The sequence below is a fragment of the Cnephaeus nilssonii genome, assembly GCF_951640355.1.
Source record: "Cnephaeus nilssonii genome assembly, chromosome: 23".
Taxonomy (NCBI): Eukaryota; Metazoa; Chordata; class Mammalia; order Chiroptera; family Vespertilionidae; genus Cnephaeus; species Cnephaeus nilssonii.
In genome coordinates, this window is record NC_137094.1 from 4,294,088 (window position 1) to 4,314,135 (window position 20,048).

Here is a 20,048-nt window from a genome sequence, read left to right on the forward strand (position 1 = left end):
CGAGGGGCACCGGAAGGCGAGGCAGGCGGAAAGATGCGAACCCCAGGGTTAACACGGCCGCCCCCCGCCCTCCGTGTTATAGCCAAGGAAAGAGGATTTCCACGTCACACAGCGAATGCCTGGCAAAGCCCGTGTTGGGGGCGGGTGCCAAGGCTGGGGTGATGTCCGTCACCACCCAGCCCCACCTCCCGTCATACTGCAGGGCCCCCAGGCCTGGCTGGGACTCCAAAGTGAGCTGTTAGGTTTGGGGTCCATCCAGCCGGGCCCAGCCACCTGGCCGGCTTGTCCCTCCACACCACCACCCACCACCCCGCCCTGAGGAACAGTCCGGAAGGCCAAGTCGCCTGGGCTCCCGGGACGATGGGCCAAGTCACCTGGGCTCCCCGCACCTCACCAGGATGATGGCGAAGAGCGGCCTTCTGACGCGGGAGGTACTGGGCAGGCTCCCCTCTGCTCACCTGAGAGAGGAGGTGGGGTGGGCACAGAGGGCCCAGACACCCCGCCCAGCCGGCCCTCCAGGCCGCAGGGAAGGGAAGCATCGTTGTAACCTGAGAAAGAGCCCGTTCTGATAAACACGTGCCCGCTGGCACCCGGCACAGCACGGAAGCGACGCAGGCCGCTCGGTCACACGTGCTCCGAGTCCCGCTGGCAGAGCCACAGCGTGCCGCGCGGTGGGTACATGTGCGTCCCGGCTCTCCCTATGAGCCACGGGGCTCTAAGAGAGGCGCCAAGAAAGCAGGGAGCCCTCGCCGGTGGGGCTCCGTGAACAGAACGTCCGCCCCTGGACTGAAGGTCCCGGGTTCGATTCTGCTCAAGGGCACGTACCTCAGTTGCAGGCTCGATCCCCGACCCTGGTCAGGGTGCATGCAGGAGGCAACCAATCGATGTGTCTCTCTCACATCGATTTTGCTCTCTCTCTGTCTCTGCCCTTCCCTTCCACGCTCTCTAAAAATCAATTGGCAAATATCCTGGGGTGAGGATTGACCAGACAGAAAGCCGTGGAATCAGGGGAGGGCGAGGAGGCGGGGAGCCGTGCATGGCCCCCAAAGCTGGGACTTCTGTGCCTGGATGACCTCAGCCAGTTTCCACCTCCAAAGAGAACAGAGGCTGGGGGGGGGGGGGGGGGTAACCGGACACCCCTCACCCAGCTGAATGAAGCCCATTGTTTTTAACCTCAAGTTCTGAGCCCTGGTAACAGGTGAGGCCTCTCTCGAAACTGAGAGCCCTCCCTGGAAAGTAAACCCCGCTGCCGTCATCATCGCTGTCATCATCGCTGTCATCATCGGAGGGACAGGGGAGGAGCCACCTGGGCGAGGACTCAGCCGGGAGGCGGTGGACAGGGCTCCCTCCCTCCCCGGCCTGTGCCAGGTCCGTGCGCCGCCTGACCTCACGTCATGTTCCCAATAGCCCGTGAGAGAGGGTCCTCATCTTCACGTTAGAGCCGAGGACACGCAGCCCAGAGAGACGCGCCCCGCCCAGGCCTGGGACCCAGGGAGGGCGTGGATTCCGGTCTGGCCGCCCCGCCCCCCTCTCCTGGGCGGACAGACCATCTCCCTTTGCGCATCAGAACAATCCTCCCCTGCACAAACCCCTCCAGACCTCAGCTCCGAGGAGCCCCTAAGATCCTGCTTGCTCCTGGCTGGGAAGCAGCGACATCCCCGTTCCTCAGCGATCACCCTCCCTGCGCCTGGAACAGGGAGAAAGGGGGAAATCGTGGGCTCAGCCTGCCTGCGGGTAGCCCGGCTGCCTCTGAAGTCCACGTCGTTTAGTTCCTGTTCACTGAGCGCTTAGGGTGTCCAGACACCGTGCTAGGCTCCCACACATTCCCTCCCTGGAGGCTCCCCGCCTGAGCATAGGTATCATCAGCCCATTTTACAGATGGTGAAACTGAGGGGCGGGAAGGTAAGACATTTCTCCAGGGGCACACATTAGGCAAGGAGGGGTGGAGTTCGGACTCAAACCCAGGACTGTCCTGACCACACCAGGGCTCTCTACCCGCCCCCTCGCCCCCGCCACCTCCCTTTCCCGGGTGCACGCTCAGCGAACACGCACCGAGCACCAGTTCCTGTCCGGTGTTCCTGACGGCATCGCTCTGGTCAGTTGGGGCGGGGGTGGCGGCCTCCATGTGACATGCAGCTGCCCACGCATTGAGCCTTCTGTCCGCTGAGCGTCCGTCTGTGTGGAGTTCAACGCAACCTCCCGGAGTCTTTGGATCCAGAACAATCCCGCTGCGTGGCCACTTGACAGACAGCAGACCCCTCAGCCTTTGCCCAGACTCCTCGTGGCTGGTGCCCAAGTTTAACCCCTCTTCCCTGCCCCACGACACGCACCGAGGTCCCTGCGTGCCACGGGCCTACACCAGCCCCCTGTTCGCAGCTCGTGGTTAATGGAAGTGCGCGCTCAATGGCTGTCCATCTCGTTCTGGGTGGTGCACATCTCCAAGGTGTCTGTGGGCATCAGCTCTGCTTAGAGGGCAGGTCCCAAGGCAGGGACGGACAGCACCGAGAAGCCTTCTCTTCAGCACCGGGCCTGCAGACAGAGGTGGCAGGCAGATGCCTGCTGTGGGGCAGCCCCCCGGGGCAGGTCCACGCGGCCACACGGCGGCCACCAGAACGGAGGCCCAGCTCTGCTCAGAGGTTCCGGATCCAGCCCGGCACCCGCCACACTTAGAAGGCGCCCCGTATATATTTGCTGCATGTCTTGTCTGCTTTATTTATTTGTTTGTTTTGTTCTATTTTTTCCGTTGATTTTTAGAGAGTGGAAGGGAGGGGGGAGAGACGGAAAGAGAAACATCTAGGTGAGCGAGACACATTGGTTGCCTCCCGCATATGCCCCCGAGGTACATGCCCTTGACCGGAATCGAACCCGAGACCCTTCAGTCCATGGGCCGATGCTCTATCCACTGACCCAAACCGGCCAGAGCTCAGGTTTGCTTTAAAAGCTCAAGACTTCTCCCTAGCCGGCTTGGCTCAGTGGATAGCGTCAGCCTGCGGACTGAAGGGTCCCAGGTTCGATTCCAGCCAAGGGCACATGCCTGGGTTGCAGGCTCGGTCCCCAGTAGGGGGCGTGCAGGAGGCAGCTGATCAATGATTCTCATCACTGATGTTTCTATCTCTCTCTCTCCTTCTCCCTTCCTCTCTGAAATCAATAAAGAAATATATTTAAAAAAAAAACAAACAAACTCAAGACTTCGCTGGATTCCATTCTCTCACTTCGCAGGACGCAGGCGAAAAGCACCCGCTGGTGCTGGAACACTCCGGGCTCCCGTCAGGTGGCCTCGAGCTCAGGTGGGGTGCAGAGTCCTCCCCCTTATTCAGGAGCTGAGAGCCCCGTTCCAGAAACACCCGACTCCTGCTTGGCGACGCCCTCCTCGCTCACTCCCCTCTTCCCTCTGGTCCGTCAGCTGCATCCCCACCTTCGGGTCAGCAAACCGCAGGGCAGGAAGCTGCCGCCACCGTCCCCGCCGGCCAAGGTGGTCACTCCGGCCGGAGGCGGCGAGGCCAGCCGCGGAAGTGGAGCCAGGATGGGGTCCAGAATGTCTGCCTGCTCACCGGCTTCCCACCCACTGCCACGTCCGTCAGGTGGTTTTGGACACAGTTCTTACCGAGTTCTCTTTCCACAACGCGGCGGGCGGGGGGGGGGGGGGGGGGGGGGCGGGTAGACACTACCCTACTGGAGGGCGGTGCTTGTCCTTGTCTGTCTCCTTTGGAACATCAGAGCGCTCATCACTAAAACTAACTTGGGCAGGAAAGAACACACTCTCTCAAAACGACTCTACAAAGACTTGTCTCATTGAGGCTCACAACGACCACATGAAGGAGGAGACTCCAGCACTACCCCCATTTCACAGAGGAAGAGGCCAAAGCCCATCGAGGCCAAATCTGAGCATCGCTGGCCTTCCCAGCTCACTGCACCCCTCGGGTACGCCCAGCCAAGCTCCCGAAGAGGCCCGCATCTCCGAAATCACCTGGAATTACTCAGATGCTCCACACCCCGGGGTGCCTACCACGCTGATGACCATAACGATGGCGGCAAAGAGGAGGAAAGGATCTCAGCGGTTTCACACAGACTAAACCATCAATTACAACGCGTTCAGAACCTCCCCTCCATCAGCCCGTTTTTTGTTATTGGTGAGGATTTTTCAGGAGTTTCTCAAACCTGAACCCCGTCCTCCTAACCTCCCAGCGTTCACACACAGCCGCCCGTTTTCCTACCCCCGTCTCAGCAGTCTGGGTCTCAGGATTTGCTGTCCCAACAAAACCTCCCAGCCATTTCTTTCTCAAGCTATTGGCTGCGGTTGGATTTTCCACTTGACATTGTTCAGAGATTAAGCTGTTTATCTCACTATCAGACACAAGCCCTTTCGGTTTCCTGCTAATAGATTCCGGTCAGATAAGGGGTACCGAAGTGGGACTCCCGAGGTGCCCTCCAGACCCCCAGCCCAGCTCCTTTCTGCACAGCTCTGAGGGGGACGTGATTAAACCCACTCTTCAGAGAGCGAACGGGCACAGAGAAACCCGCGCCCAGCCACGCAGCGCCGAGGATGGGGCCCACGCCAGCTCCCCGGCCACTGTGGAAGCAGCTCTTAACAGGAGATCCTGCGGAATTAACTCGACGGCTCAGTCATCAATTGCCATAGAGAAGGAAAAAACAAACGGAGCTGAGCCTGGAAAGAATGTCAGGGAAGCTGGGAAAACACTTGCTGGGAACTGCCTGGGGGTCCAGGGACCTCTCGTGTCATTGCCCAGGCCTACCAGCCCCGGCGCACCGAGAGAGACCGCAGATGGGGCTGGTGGGTGGCCAGTCACCAGGGAGCCAAATCCTCCGGCCTGCGGCAGGCTGCAGACCCCGGAGCATCTGGAAACGGTAAGTGCCGGTAACATAAAATGTATCACAACTTCTTCCTGGGGAGCAGTACAATCAGTGTATTCACTCTGATTAAATGGATTGGGGGGGGGGGGAGGGTGCAGAATGCAGAGAATCCCATAAGAAGGGCAAAGGAAAAAAATATTGCCGATGCCCCCAAATCCAAGGGCAAAAGTACCTCACTTTGGCCCTCTGATGCATGAAGGCCAACTCTATGAACGTGAGCAAATGGTCCTCCCTTTGGGGCCAGGATGGGACCAGACCCCGCCTCGCTAATGCAGAGCATCACTGCTGGGGTCAGGCAGACCCTAATCTGAGCCACCAGGTCAACGGAAATAATCTCAATGTCTTTGTTTGAGATGCTGTAACACTTGATTTTCCCTTTCCACCCAGAATCTTACCACAAAAGTCAAATGCTAGATTAACAGGATAACAGTGAGCTTCGCTGTAGTCGAAAATTAACCATCACCACCCCTGGCTGAGAGCAAAGTTCTTTTACATGATCTGAGACGGGGAGATAAAGCCATACCTCCCCCCGAACTAGAACTCAGTACACAAAAACGAATTGTAGGGGTTCGTTCTGCTGCTGACTGTCTGCGGCTCCTGCTTTTTGGTTACTTGGGAAGGTTATGAGCTGGTTGGGAGCAAAACAGAAGTAAAAACTTCAGGGGGAAAAAAATGTAGTACATATTGACTAGTAGCCTTCTGTTGAATATATTTCCATTAAGTGATATCCAGTCAATAAAATACAGCTCAATGGAGGGGAAAGATCAGGTTTTCTAATAGTGACTTTTAAAAAATATGTATTTTTATTGATTTCAGAGAGAAAGGGAGAGGAAGAGAGAGATAGAAACATCAATGATGAGAGAGAACCACTGATCGGCTGCCTCCTGCACACCCCCTAATGGGGATCGAGCCTGCAACCCGGGCATGTGCCCTTGACCGGAATCAAACCAGGACCCTTCAGTCCACAGGCTGAGGCTCTATCCACTGAGCCAAACTGGCCAGAGCAATAGTGACCTCTTAATGAAATTGCTGAACAACACGCCAGACAAGTTGGTCTACAGCCTGCGAGTTGCTTACCAGCAAAATGATGGTGGTGGTGGTGATGATGATGATGATGATGATGATGATGGCGGTGGTGGTGATGATGGTGGTGATGATGATGATGGTGATGGTGATGATGATGATGGTGATGATGATGATGGTGGTGATGGTGATGATGATGATGGTGATGATGATGGTGGTGATGGTGGCGATGATGATGATGGTGATGATGATGGTGGTGATGGTGATGGTGATGGTGATGATGGTGATGGTGATGGTGATGATAGTGATGGTGATGATGATGGTAATGATGGTGATGGTAATGGTGATGGTGATGATGGTGATGGTAATGGTGATGGTGATGGTGATGGTGATGGTGATGGTGATGGTGGTGATGGTGATGGTGATGGTGATGGTGATGGTGATGATGATGATGATGATGATGGTGATGGTGATGGTGATGATGGTGATTACAAGTCATTTCCCATCAGAGAAAGCTTGGAAGGCCCTGCCTTCGAGTAGGGAACCTGGGAGTGGTCTTCCCTGTAAAAACTGCAGAAAGGAGTCCTCGTTGACCTTGCTCCTCGAGGCCTGTGCAGGGTGCACTTCCGCTGCAAGCCCATCTGTCTCTTCATTTCCAGCCTTAAAGTACCCCCAACCCAGCAACTGAGCAAAAGGCAACGACACCAGGACACAGCCCAGACTTCTGGAAGGTAAGCCGGCCTCGTCCGCAGCACTCCGTGCGACACTGCACGGGACTGTGTGGTTCCACCTGGCCTGTGTGGACCAGCCTTGGAGGAATTTAATTTCATCCCAGACGCTTTGGCGGCGGCAGAATCACTTCCCAGGGTTGTACGGGAGGAGCGGGACCTGAACAAACCCCTGGAGATGCTGCACAGCGTCTCCTCCGAAGGGCCCAACGCATGCTCAGACAGACGTGGCCTCGCCAGCACGCAAGATGTCCCCCAACTCCACCTCGACCAGCATTTCTGGAGCCTCTAGTATGTGCCAGGTGCTTGCCAGGTACTTATATACACACTGCGTCACTGACCTCTGACCCCAGGAGGTCACGCCCACTCTCCCCATGTTTCCGAGGGTTTGCAGACTGAGGTTTCACCTCAAGTCTCTTAAACCCCAGTCTGTCACCCTTACTCCTCTGGGCCCAGGTCACAGGAACAAGCAATGAGCTTGCCTTAATTGTTCTTGTCCCCCTTTCTTTGTTCTTCATCTTCCAGATGGTTTAACATTTCTTTTATGGACAGATAATGAGATATCGTCTCCCATCTATTGCTTCATTCATTCACCCATTCCTATAACAATGTTTTTAAAAAATGTACTGCCTTTAAAGCCAAGGTATTTCTCCCAAGGTGAGTAAGGAGTTTATCCCCTAGCGAAGTTTTGTAAGTGAAAAGGAGAATGCAAATGTGGGTCCTTAACTATACTGAATACTTTCTGGACTTGCTTTCCTCATCTGTAAAATGGGGATATTGGAAGAAATGAGCTCTCAAGCCTTTCCCAAACCCAAATTTACATTATGTTAATTATATAAGCTACAGAAAAGTTTCTGTTATTCTTTTTAATAGCAAAAAACAGAGGCCTAACTGACTAACAAAGTCATATACGTTTATGGCATCTTTCAGCCAGGGAGTCTTGAATCGTCTTTAAAGTAACAATCCACCCCTGGAAAAATGAATGGCCAGGTGTCTGGAAGGACCACCATGAGATCAAGGTTGGTGGAAAAACTACAGCAAGACCAGTTTGACTGTAGGATCACGTGACGAGGTTGGTGGGCCCTTCCAGACCTCAAGACTGGCCTCCACACGCAGGCAGGCTGGACCCACCGGGCAGCGCGAACGCTGCTGCAATGCGGGTGTTTGTGCTCCGTGCTGTTGGGAACGCTTACACCACCGCCATGCTTGGAGGAACTGGGCACGCAAAATCCCCAGCATCCCGGTAATAAACTGGTTCTTGGCAAACTAAATAAAGGGCTGCCCCTACTCTTAAAGAATTCACAGTTGGGCTTGGTGTGATTTCATAAACAGTGAGCTCCCCGGTTCGTGAAAATTACATCTGTGCCAATTCTACCCCGTCAGGAAAACCATCATTGCCAGGCATGCTGGTCACGGATTCCAGGGCACAGAGTACATGACCTACATCGAGGTCTCCTCTCCTATCAAAACCCATAGAACCTTCCACATCGAACGAACGTATAACCACAGCAGGACCCAGAAGCGTTTCTGAATTCATTCAGGTTCCTGCCGATTACCTAAAGTCGACAAAGTTTTTTTTCTATCCAGATGTAAAATTCTCTTCATTCAATATTTTTAAATTCTATCTTTAGATAACAAAATCAAACCTGACAAAATAAAAAATAAGCCTAAACAATGTTATCCAGGCTCCTAGGAATATAAATAAACTAATCTTATCAGTAACTGCAGGTAACAGGTGTGTGCCAGCCAAATCACAAACGTGACTCCACAGCAATTCCGCGCTTAAAAACAAACGTTCTGAAAGTGATTTCTCTTACACCCCTGAAATGCGTTTTTCTCGAAGCAGCGACGGGCTGGTTTCATGTGCTTTTCTTACGGAACCTAAAGGCTTAGGTGAGTCCTGAGCTGGGTGTTTGCAATGCCTACCCACCAGCCTCTCTTTTTCTCTATACCCTCCACCTTTACTTGAAAGAATTTTCAGCTGGCCGAACTACTTTCATCTTTGTTAAAAAAAACAAAGGACGTTTGAAGTGATGCTTTTGGCTGTCTGCAGGCAAAGCCTCCCTTTCCAAACAGAAATATGCGAGGAGGCCAAAGCCCTCAGATATCAGCATTTTTCACTTTCCGGTTCATGTCCTGGCATCCGACCAGGACAGCTTCTAATACCAGTCTAATTACTAAAGAGAATCTTGGGATCCTACTGATGACTTATTTTGATGCTTTTTCCAACATGAAATTACAAAGAACCAGTCTTCCACGGGAGAGAGATGACAGACAGATCAATGAATGGGTCTTAAGTAAAAGCACAAAATGAAAGGTGCCCGGTGTTTGGCCTCTGTGCCCAAGGTCTACACCAAAGGAACCTTGTCACACTTCCAGACGCCCCGAAGTGTCACCTACACCAGGTTTTAAGTCAAATGTCTAGAATTACGTAGTCACAGGCAGTCAGAACGGGACAGACCCCCATGACGTCATCCTCGTGCAATAGAGACATTTTAAAAGGAGGAAACTGAGCCGGAGAGTGGAGCCCATGTGTCCTTGGGGCCCTCTGTCTCGCCGAGTCTGGGTTTCTTTGTCCCCAAACAGATCAGAGCAACACCCAGAACCTCACATGAATGACTCAGGGTGCGCCCAGACCTGGGAGGTGTGGAGGCCTCGCCGGAAAGATCCCATCCACGAACCAGACAAAGAAGGAGGAGGCCCATCTCGAGAAACCTGCATATTCAACCCGACTCTGATTCCCGCCTCTCCCCCGCCAGATCGGGGCCTTCAACATTCTCATCCAGAAAAGAATTTCCTACTTAAAAGTACTTACCACTACATTCTTTTTTTTTTTTTAAAGTAATCCTCTAAGGCCTTTAAATCTTAATTTGGTTTGCCCACAAATAAAAATTTTATACTTTTCAAAACCACATAGAACCCTTATAAACTGATTTTTTTAGTACATGTGTGAGTTAGTTTTTCACAAACAAGACAACAAGGACGGGCACTACATTATCGGGGTGATCACTTCCTAAGTTATATAAATGTCTAATCGCCGTGCTGCACCCCTAAAAAGACTATAATACTGCATGTCAACTGTCATTGGGGGGGAAAAACAACACAACAAAACTAGTCAATACCAAAAGAGCAAAAGAAACAAAACTCCAACAGCCCTTAACAAGTAGTAAGCACATGAAACCAAAACATGTTGTACTGTACTTCTTCATATACCCTCTGACCCCACAGCCAGCCCAGCAGGCACTCTGTGTGTGTGTGTGTGTGTGTGTGTGTGTGTGTGTGCTTTAATATATTTTATTGACTTTTTACAGAGAGGGAGAGGGATAGAGAGTTAGAAACATCGATAAGAGAGAAACATCGATCAGCTGCCTCTTGCACACCCCCTACTGGGGATGTGCCCGCAACCCAGGTACATGCCCTTGACCGGAATCGAACCTGGGACCCTTGAGTCCACAGGCCAATGCTCTATCCACTGAGCCAAACCGGTTAGGGCGTGAGTGTGTGTTTTGTTTTTGTACCCATAATCAATAGTACAATATTGGAGCAAATCAATAAAATCTACTTTTTTAAAGTAATAGGCACACATGTTTTGATACGGTACGTTAAGCCTGGTGTTTCAATGGCTCAGATACTACTGAATGGAAAACAGAGGAAAGTAAAGAATTGCTGGTTAATTCTGAGTTATTTTAAAGAACAGAAGAGAGAACACCTTCCTTGCTCGGAGAAGTTCGCTTCTATTCAGATCCCAGGGAAGAATGAATGCCCGAATCTAAGCCACTGAGCACAAGGCACGTAACACAATTTCCTGCGGACACCTTTCAAGTCCGATCTTTTATAAGCAGACAGCAGGTGCGAAACCTCGGAGCGCTCTACTTCAGGGACGGAGGCCTCGGTCAGGCTCATCGGGAGACGCGGGAAAGGCCTGGCCGTGCGTGTCCCCGGGCCCTCTCCAGCCTTCCCACGGGGGCAAACGAGGCGAGTGGCCTTCTCACCGCGTTCCCTTCCAGTAAGACGGCCTCTGCTAATTTGCATAGTCTAAATGGAGAAGTCACTTTCAGGGTGCATTTCCAAAGGCCTCGCTTTCCCTGTGTTAACTACACGAGGTCCTCTCCATCCCCGGGCACCGGCCCTGGGGCTCCCAGCAGAGCTGAGCGGCCGGGCCAGGCAGCAGGGAGCCCACAAAGCAGCCAGCTTCAGGCTTCGGGGCCCCTCCGCCTGCACAGCCTCAGTCACTCCGCAGCCTGTCTCTCAGCGGAGGGGCAGAGCCGCTCAAACCCCAGTCACTCCCCCCAAACCCCAGTCACTCCCCCAGCCTGTCTCTCAGCGGAGGGGCAGAGCCGCTCAAACCCCAGTCACTCCCCCCAAACCCCAGTCACTCCCCCAGCCTGTCTCTCAGCGGAGGGGCAGAGCCACTCAAACCCCAGTCACTCCCCCTAAACCCCAGTCACCCCCCTAGCCTGTCTCTCAGAGGAGGGGCACAGCAGCTCAAACCCCAAGGCCAGGGGGGAGGGCTGAACATGCAGTTTCAAACCTGTGCGTATGAGTGTGTGTGTGTGTGTGTGAGCATGTGTGAGGGTGAGGGTGTTTGAGTGTGTGACAGTGTGCAAGTGTGTGTGAGCACATGTGAGGGTGTGTGTGAATTTGTATGAGTGAATGTATGTGTATGTGTGAGGATGAATGGTGAGTGTGAAGGTGAGTGAATGTGATCGTGTGAGGATGAACAAATGTGAGATGTGTGAGTGAATGTGAGCTCATGCGAGGGTGTATGAGTGAGCACGTGAGGGTGTGTGAGTGAGAGCACGTGTGAGGGTGTGAATGTGAGCACGTGTGAGGGTGTGAGTGTGAGCACGTGAGTGTGTGTGTGAGCACGTGTGAGGGTGTGTGTGAGAGCACGTGAGGGTGTGTGTGTGAGCACGTGTGAGGTGTGTTTGAGTGTGAGCACGTGTGAGGGTGTGTGTGAGAGCACGTGTGAGGGTGTGTGAGTGTGAGCACGTGTGAGGGTGTGAGTGTGAGCACGTGAGTGTGTGTGTGAACACGTGTGAGTGTGTGTGAGTGAGGTGTGTGTGTGAGCACGTGTGAGGGTGTGTGTGAGAGCACGTGTGAGGGTGTGTGTGTGTGAGCACGTGTGAGGGTGTGAGTGTGAGCACGTGTGAGGGTGTGTGTGAGAGCACGTGAGGGTGTGAGTGTGAGCACGTGTGAGGTGTGTGTGAGTGTGAGCCTGTGAGTGTGAGCACCTGGAGTGCAGTATGAAAACAAGCAGCAAAGCCAGAGGAGAGGGGGGAGTTGGTGTGGCAGCGCCTCAGACAGAGCGGCTCAGGTTTGTCGGTAAAACACCGAGAGCCCAGCCCATCAAGATGTCTGGCTCCTGCGGACAGAGCAGCGGTACCTGGCCAGCCAGGGGCTCAGCCAACGGGCAGGGGTTACCGTGTCACAGGGCGGCTCCACCACAACCATCTGAACAAGAAAGAGAAAACGTCGCTCCTCATGCACACACTCGGCCAAAAGCTCCGATGTCCGTGGGACCCCACCATTTCCAGCTGGTTACCCCCCCCTCCTCCCAACACACATTCTCCATCAGCTGCGTGTGGGTCAGCGAGCAGGACGGCCCTGCTCCGCGGGTGTCCGGACACCCGTCAGGTGGGAAGGAAGGCGGTGGACGGGGCAGGCCTCGCTGCTACCGCTGCACCCGGCAGCTCCTGTGAAAACACCCCGCCCTCCGGTGTCAGTCAGCGTCCCCGGGCACCTGACAAAGCGCGTACACACACACACACACACACACACACACACACACACACACAGGATCACCTGTCACTATTCCTCTCCCCTCCCTCTCTCCCAGGCAGAGCCCATTTCAAACAGGAGACGCGCTGTCTAGAGAACCGGCCAATAGGAGCCGCCAGCCAGGGCGAATGGAAAGTCGGAGAACGAGTTAAAACGCTTGGGCTGGCCTCGGGGTTTAAAACGCAAACGGGCGGCGTGAACAGCAGGCCATGTCCTTCTTGCTGTAACTGTGGGCACGAGGCAGAGCACGCCGGCCACCTTCAGCGGGAAGCACTTTCCACCGGTCCTGCACCGCCTCCCCTCCCAGGTGGGCCAGCCCTCCTCTGGGGGGGGGTGCCAGGCCTGACCCCCGTCCCGGCCACGGAACGCCAGGCTGACTGGGCCCACATGCTGCCTCCCGATCACCCACAGAACGCGGCGTTTCCTGAATAGACAGACATCCAGACTGCGACTCCCGAAGTGGGAGTGAGGGGCAAACATGGTTTGAGGCCCCAACACCTCAGACCAGGATGGGGAGCAGAAATAGAAAAGCTCCCGGTCGCCGGGGGCTAAGTCACAGAGGTACAACCAGCGGCGTTGGGTATTCAAGATGAAATCGGAAGGCTACCCACGACACGAGCGCGCAGACTTTCCCCAGGCAGCTCGGCCGCCCCGCAGGCCGCGCCAGGAAATCCCCCAGACGCTGGGAAGGCGGAGAGAAAGTCCAGGCCCTCTCAGAAGCGCTGCCCTCAACGCCCGTCTTCCGGGCGACGCTCTGATCCTCCTCAGAGCGAGAACAGCCGCGGACTGAGATCAGCCACAACAGAAATAAACACCATGTGGGGACGCTGGACCGAGACAGAGGCACTTGAACATGGGCCCGTGCCAGTCAACAAGCACGTCCATCAGGCGGTGTCCACCTAGAGCCATCCCCCGGGCCCGGCCCTGGCGGGCAGTCTGACCTAACGTGCGTAGCATTCTGTGGCTGAAGACACGCCAAGCATAGTTTTTTATTTTAACGGATACATCAAAACGGTATCTTAGTTACACCGGCCCCGTGGACATGGCAATGTCCTGGCCTAACTCACTGAGGCTGAGCGGCTCGTCGCCCATCAGGCCCGCGGCCACCACCTGTCACAGAGTCGCATCACCCACTGTCCTGGCCGCTCAGCACGGAGGCCGAGTCAGTTCGATGCCTTCCCTGTCAGCTCCCCGCGGCCTAAAAGAATCGCAGCATGAAGTGATCCACCGGGTCAGACGGCAGCTCTGCTCCCTCTCTCTGGGGATTAACCGGGAAGATTTTGGTGACATTCATGAGTACCATCTTCCTAAGAAGTGCCTGGCGACCTACATAAAAACGGCTGTTCTTGAAGGTGTTCGTGGAAATGGCGACCAAATGCATGGTCAGTGCTCGAGCACCGGCCCAGCAGACACCCCGAGAGAGTAATACCTTGTGACTGCCCCAGGAGCCGGGCCAGTCTCCATGACTCAGTAGAAAGTCAGACAAAGCAGGGGGCATGCAAGCAACTCAAGTTCTAGAAAAAAATCTCAGGGCAAGACTTACCACTCTGGGCTTCTGCTGGTCCAGGGTGTGCAGGAAGGCGGCGCTGGGGTCCAGGCAGCGCTCAGGGTCGCTGGAGATGTCCTCCTCGGAGTCCTCATAGGAGGAGGAGAAGCCAGCGGAGGAGGCAGAGGAGGAGGAGAGTTTCCTCAGCGGCAGGATGCCCAGCGGGCTGCCCTGTGCCTCCTCCAGGACCCCATCCTCCTGGGCACCCATGTCTGTGATGATGACGGCAGGGATATTGCTGGGGCCACAGGCCTCCCTCGGCAGAGGCTTGTCCTTCTGCTCTGGGGAGAGCAGCTCTGGGCTGGAGCGGGTGGCTCTGTCTTTCGGGGGGCTTCCCCAAGTCCCCTGGGCTGGTACCCCTGGGCCGCACGTCCAGGCCAGGCGGGCTTCCTCCATGGGGTCCAGCCAAGCCCTGGAGCTCCCGGGCTGCACGCCCACCCCGTCCTCAGGGAGGCACTGAGGTTCTTTCACATCTTTTGCTGCTTCCCAACAGGGCAAAGGTTCCAGCGTTCCGCCAGCGGGAATTCCCGCCTCCGCCTCCCCCGCGCCCGGCTGTGCAGAGCGGCTGCCCCCACGCAAGCCCACGGTCGGAGACCCTTCATCCACTCGGTCCGGGCACTGCGGAGGCTCCGGGGCCGCTGGGGCCCCGCTCTGGGTCACCCCGGGCCCTGCCAAGCTCCGGTCCCCTGCGCCTTGCGTGTCCACAGTCCTCTCCTCTGGCCTGTCGCCCGCTTCGGGATCCCCGGAGCCCGGCTGGCCACAGGGCAGACTTCTTTCCCCCGCCTTCCCCGGGGGCTCTCCGCCGCGGGGGCCGCCCCGCTCTGGGCCTGGGCTCGTCTCTCTGCCCAGCGCCAGCCCCTTACCCTCCTCCGGGGCGGCGGGGTGCGATGGGGGATGCACACCCCGGGGCCTCTCCGGCAGCGCCGTGAGGGCAGGGTCCTGCGGGTGGTGTGGCCCAGTGGGTGCAGCTCTCGCTGCCACTTCTGTCGCCATCACGGAGTTCGCTCCGACCAAGCCCAACGCGGGAGCTGGGCAGCTCCGAGTGTCCAGAGAGGAGACCCTCTTGTCCATGTCCACAGCTGCGGGCGAGCCACAGTGGGGTCGGGCAGGGACCCCCTTCTCAATTCTCACCGACGGGGCTGGGCCCTGAGCCCCCGAGCCCGACGGGGAGGCCGGGCCAGGAAGAGGTGCCACTCCCTCCTTGTCCTTGGAGAGGCTGGGCGCCCCGGCGCTCCCCGCAGAGCCGGCCTCCGAGGTCTCTAGACATTGCTCCCCCCAGGACTTGGTCCTCCGTTCCTCGCTCTGCGCCAGGGCCCTTCCGGGGGGCTGGCTGCTGCTGCGGAAGGGGCTCGGGGAGGGCGAACGCGCCCTGCCCAGGCGCGGGCTGCGGGGCGCCGGCATGGCGCAGCTCTTCGCCTGGATGTGCGCCTCGAACATGCCCACTTTCTGGTTCACCTGCACGTTCTGCAACTCGCGCTGCAGGATGCGCAGCTTCCTCTGGGCCTCCTCCGGGCCTGGGGGGCACAGGGGGCCGGCGGCCGCTCCGGGCTGCCCCTCCCCGCGCAGGCGGCCCGCCCAACTCGGGCTGCTCACGCCGCTGCTGCCGCTGCCGCCGCTGCTGCTGCTGTTCAGCCGGCGCCGGCCGCTCCGCCAGCCCCTGGGGCTCCCCGGCTCCTCGGGCGACGACGACTCGGTCGGGGGGAAGAGGAAAGAGGCGTCTCTCCCGGGGCTGAACACGCTGCCGGGGCTCAAGGTGGCGCTCCCCGGCGGCGGGGGAGTGTCGCTGCTGCCGGGCCGGGGGGCGCCGCTCCGCACCTGGTTGGCGCTATTCATGACCACCAGGCTGTTGAGCGCGTAGCAGTACACAGCCATAGTACTGGGTCCCGCGCCCGCGCCGCCGCCGCGGCCCCCGCTCCGGCTCCGCCGCCCGCGCCGCCGCCGCCCGCGGCTCCCGGCTCAGCCCTGGAGGCCCGGCGGCCGCGGCTCGGCGCGCGGATGGAGCGGCATGGCCTGGGCGGCGCGCGGGGGGCGACACGGCGGGCTCGGCCCCCGCCCCGAGCTCCATAAACCGCAGCGCCCTGTGGAGACACAAGGAGAAAAGTCAGGACCCCGCAGGGAGGGTGTGGGGACGCGGAGGGGACGCCTTGGACCGCGGAACCCCAACCTGTCGGGGATCGGGTGCCCCTGGACCTCTCACTGGGACTTGCGCGAGGGCAGCCCAGGGGGTGTCGGTGGCCAGCACGGTGGTGGTGGTGGGGGGGTGCCTTTTTCGAGTGCGCTCCCACCCTTCCCCCTGGTTTGTTACTGCTCTGGAGGGGTCTCCCGTTCCAAATTCTAATACTCGCCCCCGGCGCCCCGCGGATGGGCAGGGGGCGGTGTGCAGCTGACTTGGTCCAAGCGGGCTGTGGGCACCTCCGAGCGAGGGCACCTCCACCCGCTCCGGGCTTCCGCCTGAGCGAACACAGGTTACCTCGGGCAAAACGGGGCCTCCCCGCCCCTGGACCTCAGGGCCTCCCCGCTCCACCCTCTCTGGTCATCCGGGACCGGCCCCGAGCGACCCTGAGCCGGACCTGCCTCCTCTCGCCGCCGTCTGCGCTCCGGACCGGGAGGACCCTGCGCGCCCGCCGCTAACCCTCCTGACCCGGCCTTGGGGCTGCGGCCCGCGGCCCACGGAGGTCGGGGCGCGCGGCGGGGCCGCAGCCGAGGCATTTTTTCGGCACCCGCTTTGTCCCCTGTCCCCCAAACAAGTGTGTTTTGTGGGTGTGGGCGCGCCTGCGCGCGTCCGGGAGCGGAGAGCGGCTCGTCCCCGGTCCCGGAACCAATGCTCGCCGCCCCCCGCCGCCGCCCCCTGCGGAGGGGCCGCTGTGCCCGCGCGCCCCGTGGGGGAGGACGCGGCTCTCGGAGGCTCTGGGGCCCGCGCTCACCCGGAGGAACCCAGGGCGTGCGTGGCTGCAGCCGCGAGGGACCCCCGGCTCTGCAAACCTCCCGGGGCCCGAGGTCGAAACCCCCCGGGGCAGCGCGGCCAAGTGCAAGGCTCCTCCGCAACCCGGGCAGCCTCGCCGGGGCCCACGGAGCCGCCGGCCGCCCGAGCGGGGGCCGCCTGGCCGCCGGGGAGGCGGCGCGGAGCCCGCGGCCTGGAAGGCGAGCGGGGGAAACGCCGACAGCTCCCTCCCCGCTCCCCCCGCACCCAGACCCCGCGCCAGCCTCCCCGATGCACCCCCCTCCCGGCCTCCCCAGCCCATCTCTCCGCGCTTTTCCAGAACCCGGGGCGCTCGCGTTCGCCCCGGGGCCGGGAGGGAGGGGAAAGGGGTTCCGAAGCGGGAACGATGAAAAAAAGCCGCCAAACTTACCCACAGTTTCTCAGATTCCCGGGTCCCGTGCAGACTACATGGCCCGGGCACAAGATGGCTTGAAAAGTTAAAAAGCTCCGAAAGGATCTCCTCCCCGAGCCGCGAAGACAAAGGAGGACGGGGCGGCGGAGAAGCCTCCTGGCCCGGGGCCGGGATCCCGGAGGCGGCGACGCGGCCGGCCCTGCGCGCCCTTCCAGGCGGCGGAGAGAGCCCCGTCTGGGTCTGCTCCCGGCTACTTCAGTGTTTGTTCAACGTGAGATTAAAAAAAAAAAAAAGAAAGAAAGAAACTTGGGGGGGGGGGGTGCGGTGGAGGAGGGAGGAGGGTGAAAGGCGGGGGGTGGGGGAGGAAAGCAGGAAGGAAGTTGTGAGCCTGTCTGGGGTTGAACTCAGCGGAACAAGTTTTTCTTTTTTTTTTTTTTTTTCTATTGCTTGGCAAGACCGAGGGAGGGAAACACTTAAAAAAAAAAAGTTTCCATTGTTAGCTAACAAAAAAAAAAAAAAAAAAAAAAAAGCCTTTTAACTTCTGCGGGTTAAAGATATACGATCCATTTTCCACCTCCCCGTAAAGCCTTGCTGGGGTCTAGCTTTATGAAACTCTTTTTGAAAAATGTTTTTAATAAAGTTTTGAGTGTGCATTTTAAGCAGAGCAAATCGTGGGGACCTTTTTTTAGCATTTAAAACGGGCTAAAATCCCATGTAAACGGTTTGTGTTCTTGTACACAAATATGCAAATCAAAGAAGAGACTCTGCGGGCACCTCCGTTGCAAAGTTGCACATTTTAAATGCATCACACTGATATTTTGGAGGACTGGTTGGGCTGTGAGCTGTTGATGGTTTTGCAGTGCAATTGCTGGTGGCATAAACAGGCTTTCACCTTGCACATTTATCTGTTACTAAATGCACACAGCAAAGGCGATCTCGGCATATTTTTGCACTTAATTCTCAAAATGATTTTTTTGAAAAAGATAGTTCTGGGGCAAAGAAAGCCTGTGACTCTTTGCTCAGGATCCTGTGGCTCATTTTCAAGAACCCCCCACCCCCACCCTAACCCCAATCAGCAAAAAAAAAAAAAAAAAGGGGGGGGGAGATAAAGGTGCATCAGCCCATACTACTGGGGATCCTACCCCATTTAAACTCTGGTACTGCAAGTGTGTTTTGCATAATTCTCTTAAGTCCTAAACTAGAGCATTTAGTGAAAAGGGAAAACAGAGTTGCCAGGCTCAGGAGATTAAAAAATCTAAAGGCGGAATCAGTCTTGATATTCCCAGGAGCTAGAATTGAAATGGAAAACTTAACTTTGCTGGGAGCAATCTCCTCTCTTGCTTGTGTATGTTAACAATACTGTTTACGTGAGCAAAGCAACCTGCTGCTCAGTCAGGAAAAGACTCATGTTCAACCTAAAACCAAGAGATCTCCCAGCTAAGAATTCCTGGGAGTCAGACACAGTGCAGTCCTTTTAACACGCCGTGAAAGGATTGAGCGAATTCCTCTCTCGCCCCCCATGGGGCTCCATAAAAAGGGCCCAGTGTATATTCAGGGGTTGACTCAGGATCTGGGGAGCTGTTAAGCAGAAAAGCCAACCCTATCCCTGTCCCTAAATCGGTTCCCTAGTGGCAAGAAAGAGGAGCTGTACTCCTGACTATTCTAGAAGATGCAAACACCGTGGCAGGTGTGGTGGTTTAAGCAACCGGAGGGCCTATCCGTGCAGATAGTGAACACAGAGACTTAGCGTCCAGGCCTGGGAAGTCTCAGTCACCCCCAGACCTCACCGGCCTTCCCCAGAACGGAGAAATCCGGCTTCCTGCATGTGCAGTCAGCCTGAAGCACTCCTGCTCACAGGCAGCCAGCAGCCTGTCAGGCGTCACATGCACACGGGATTCCTGCCTCGGCTGGGCTGGAGGTAGAGCTAGATGGTGATTCTACCAGCCTGGAACCCTAACCGTGCCACCCAGAATGGCAGGGATGGGCAAACGATGGAGCAAAACCCATATCTGGAAGCCAGCATGGTCGGCTTGATTCTTGAAGCAGAATCTAGTTGTCTTTCATGAATTTTAAGTGAACATAAGAGAAAAAATTATATAACACTTCTTGTTATCCAGGCACTGCTCTAAGCATTTAGTGAAAAGGGAAAACAGAGTTGCCAGGCTCAGGAGATTAAAAAATCTAAAGGCCGAATCAATCTTGATGTTCCCAGGAGCTAGAATTGAAATGGAAAATTTAACTTTGCTGGTTAAAGGGGAAGGCCGGTGAGGTCTGGGGGTGACTGAGACTTTATAAATATTTATACATGTCAATCCTCACAACAGCCTGCGGAGACAGATACCATTTTACAGCTGGGAAGTGAAAGCACAAAACGCTGAGTAACCCCCAGCAGGTGAGGGGCGAGGCTGGGACCTGAACGTGGGAAGGACGAGGCCAGAATCTAAGCTGGTCGCTGTTTCTCCACATTCTATTCTAGTTACTACAGCTGTAGGGAACGTCTGCCTAACTCCTCAGGGCTTTCACTTTCCCACTTTTAAAATGGGGTTTTTAAAGCCAGAGCTATGGAACGAAGCGCAGACAGTAACTGCCTCAGCCTGATAAAGGACATCCATGAAGAAACCAACAGCTCACACATGACTTCACGGTGCAGGGCTGAACACCGGCCCCGGTGAGCAGGAACAAGGTGAGAAGATCTGCGGCTGCCACTTCCGTTCAGCAATGCACTGGGCATCCCAGTCAGGGCAGCTCAACAGGAAAAAGCAACAC

The 20,048-nt window shown here is 56.7% G+C and overlaps 1 protein-coding gene across 1 annotated transcript in view; it reads right to left on the reverse strand.

Annotated features, from left to right (window-relative positions):
* Nucleotides 1–17,571, reverse strand: part of ITPKB (inositol-trisphosphate 3-kinase B) — a 95,788-nt gene extending 78,217 nt beyond the window's left edge. The window contains exons 1-2 of the mRNA XM_079763804.1: nucleotides 17,301–17,571; nucleotides 13,948–16,028 (exon numbers count right to left, since the gene is read on the reverse strand). Coding sequence (XP_079619930.1) covers nucleotides 13,948–15,822 — 1,875 coding nt within the window. The 5' untranslated portion in view covers nucleotides 15,823–16,028; nucleotides 17,301–17,571. The remainder of the gene's footprint in view (nucleotides 1–13,947; nucleotides 16,029–17,300) is intronic.
* Nucleotides 17,572–20,048: the final 2,477 nt, after the last annotated feature.